The sequence below is a fragment of the Mandrillus leucophaeus genome, unplaced genomic scaffold (assembly GCF_000951045.1).
Source record: "Mandrillus leucophaeus isolate KB7577 unplaced genomic scaffold, Mleu.le_1.0 Scaffold2, whole genome shotgun sequence".
In the NCBI taxonomy this organism is placed as follows: Eukaryota; Metazoa; Chordata; class Mammalia; order Primates; family Cercopithecidae; genus Mandrillus; species Mandrillus leucophaeus.
This window is the reverse complement of record NW_012102031.1, coordinates 4523014-4525519: the sequence shown is the minus strand read 5'-3', so window position 1 is coordinate 4525519 and position 2506 is coordinate 4523014. Positions and strand designations below refer to the sequence as shown.

Here is a 2506-nt window from a genome sequence, read left to right as displayed (position 1 = left end):
ATATTTCCCATATGCCTTTTTTTGTTGGGAACTACTAGAAGATGTACTCCAGCAAAGTGAACATGGCTTTTTAGGTCAGGACTATGAGACAGACTTGGGCTGTCCATGGCCCTGAGGCAGAGGCAGCTTGAAAAAGAATTCAGCCCACAGAAGGGAAAAGGATCAAGAGACAGAGAGAGAAAGAGCCTGAAAATATCAAGTTCTTAGGTTTAATATGCCTGCAGATGGCCTGTCAGGGCCTTCCCAGTTATTTAAGCTGCTACATTCTCCTTCCATTTAAGCTAGTTTGAGCTGGCTTCCTGGCACATGCAACCAAGGAGCTCTGTCTCATACACTTCATAAAGTACATAGGCCAATGCTTGGTACAGAGGAAGTACAAAATCATTAGCAGTCCTTACTATCACCAATAATAACACTAAAACTAAAATGAGAGTAGTGTGAGTAATACATAAAAGTGAACTTTTTTTTGAGACGGAGTCTAGTTCTGTCTCCAGGATGGAGTGCGGTGGCGTGATCTTGGCTCACTGCAACCTCCGCCTCCCGGATTCAAGCAATTCTCCTGCCTCAGCCTCCCGAGTAGCTGGGATTACAGGCACGCCCAGCTAATTTTTGTATTTTTAGTAGAGGTGGGGTTTCACTATGTTGGCCAGGATGGTCTCCATCTCTTGACCTCATGATCTGCCCACCTCGGCCTCCCAAAGTAGTGGGATTACAGGTGTGAGCCACAGTGCCTGGCCATAAGTGAACTTTTATATGCTCTTTCCTATGTTTTAAGAATTTTCCAGCCTGGGCAACACAGTGAGACCCCCATCTCTACAAAAATAAAAAATGAGCCGGGCGTGGTGGCACACACCTGTGGTCCCAGCTACTCAGGAGGCTGAAGTGAGAGGATTGCTTGAGCCTGGGAGGTGGAGGCTGCAGTGAGCTATGATGGCACCACTGCAGTCAGCCTTGAGGAGACAGTGAGACTCTGTCTCAAAAAAATAAAATAAAATTATTCTTATTCTTACACTGTTCACACTTCTACATTTCCCATGGTTTTTGTTCGAACAAACTGTAAAAGAAACTCAATTTCTCTCTGGAGACTTCCCTTCATTTTTTTGTCAGGTGATTCCTCATTGAAGGCTGAAGGTGGGACGAACATGTGGTTTGCCTTTTTTTTATCTGCTGCTTTTTGATCAATATTCTTCATTTCCCTGAGGGGAAAACACAGAGACATAGAAAAAGGCTGGAGTAATTAACATGTCCTCAATGTTCTGTATGTCCTGTAAACTGATAGATCTGCGTGACCATTTACAAAGCATATATTGAAGTATAACTTAGAAACTAGGAGTGCACAGATTCTAAGTGTGCAGCTCATGACATTTTCATATACTGAACACGTCCATGTAACCAGCACTCAGAATGAGAAAGAGAACGCTGCCAGCTCCTTAGAAGCCGCCTCATGTCCCTGCTCAGTCACTATCCTACTTCCTTAAGAGTAACCGTGCCTGGATGTCTAGCAGCACAGGTGTGTTTTAAGGCACCATTTTTATCTGTAGACAAAACTTTGAGAATCACTTTATTAATATAAGGCATGATGAGCTTCTCAACAATATCTTTTCTTTTTTTTTTTTTTTGAGATGGAGTCTCACTCTGTCGCCCAGGCTGGAGTGCAGTGGCATGATCTTGGCTCACTGCAATCTCCACCTCCCAGGTTCAAGCGATTCTCCTGCCTCAGCCTCCTAAGTAGCTGGAACTACAGGCGCCTGCCACCACGCCTGGTTAATTTTTTGCATTTTTAGTAGAGATGGGGTTTCACAGTGTTAGCCAGGATGGTCTCGATCTCCTGACCTCATGATCCACCCACCTCAGCCTCCCTAAGTGCTGGGATTACAGGTGTGAGCCACCGCGCTCAGCGATGTTTAATATCTTAAACAACAAAAAGTGGATGTATTTAGCAATGCAACTTCTAACGCACAGTTACAAACTTCCTCCTGGCAAAAAAATCTTTACTATGATAATTCACCTAATAAGAATTTATTTATTAAACAGGAGATCCTTTATTTCTGAAATGTATAAGCTGTAAAGTTAACCCTGGATATTCTATGTGAATTTAATGTTAACTTTAAACTAGTTCTGAACTTCAAAACGTTCTGGCCATGGAATGGAAGGGTTATTTGCAACTTCCAGAAGAAATACATTTCTTTGAACTCATCTTCCTTTGAACTGGATGAAATGTGGACCTGGTGGCTGGAACTTGAGCAGCCGTTTTTTACTATGAAGCTAAATCATGGGCTGAAGCTAGTGGAGCAATATGATAAAAGATCTTGGCCGGGCACAGTGGCTCACGCCTATAATCCCAGCACTTTGGGAGGCCGAGGCGGGCGGATCATGAGGTCAGGAGATCGAGACCATCCTGGCAAGCATTGTGAAACCCCGTCTCTACTAAAAATACAAAAAAATTAGCCAGGCGTGGTGGTGGGCACCTGTAGTCCCAGCTACTCGGGAGGCTGAGGCAGGAGAA

General features: G+C 44.0%; 1 protein-coding gene across 1 annotated transcript in view; it reads right to left on the bottom strand.

The window, feature by feature from the left end:
* Positions 1 to 2506, bottom strand: part of FAM227A (family with sequence similarity 227, member A) — a 95420-nt gene that overhangs the window by 4529 nt on the left and 88385 nt on the right. Inside the window, exon 15 of the mRNA XM_011979125.1 lies at positions 1096 to 1196. Coding sequence (XP_011834515.1) covers positions 1096 to 1196 — 101 coding nt within the window. The remainder of the gene's footprint in view (positions 1 to 1095; positions 1197 to 2506) is intronic.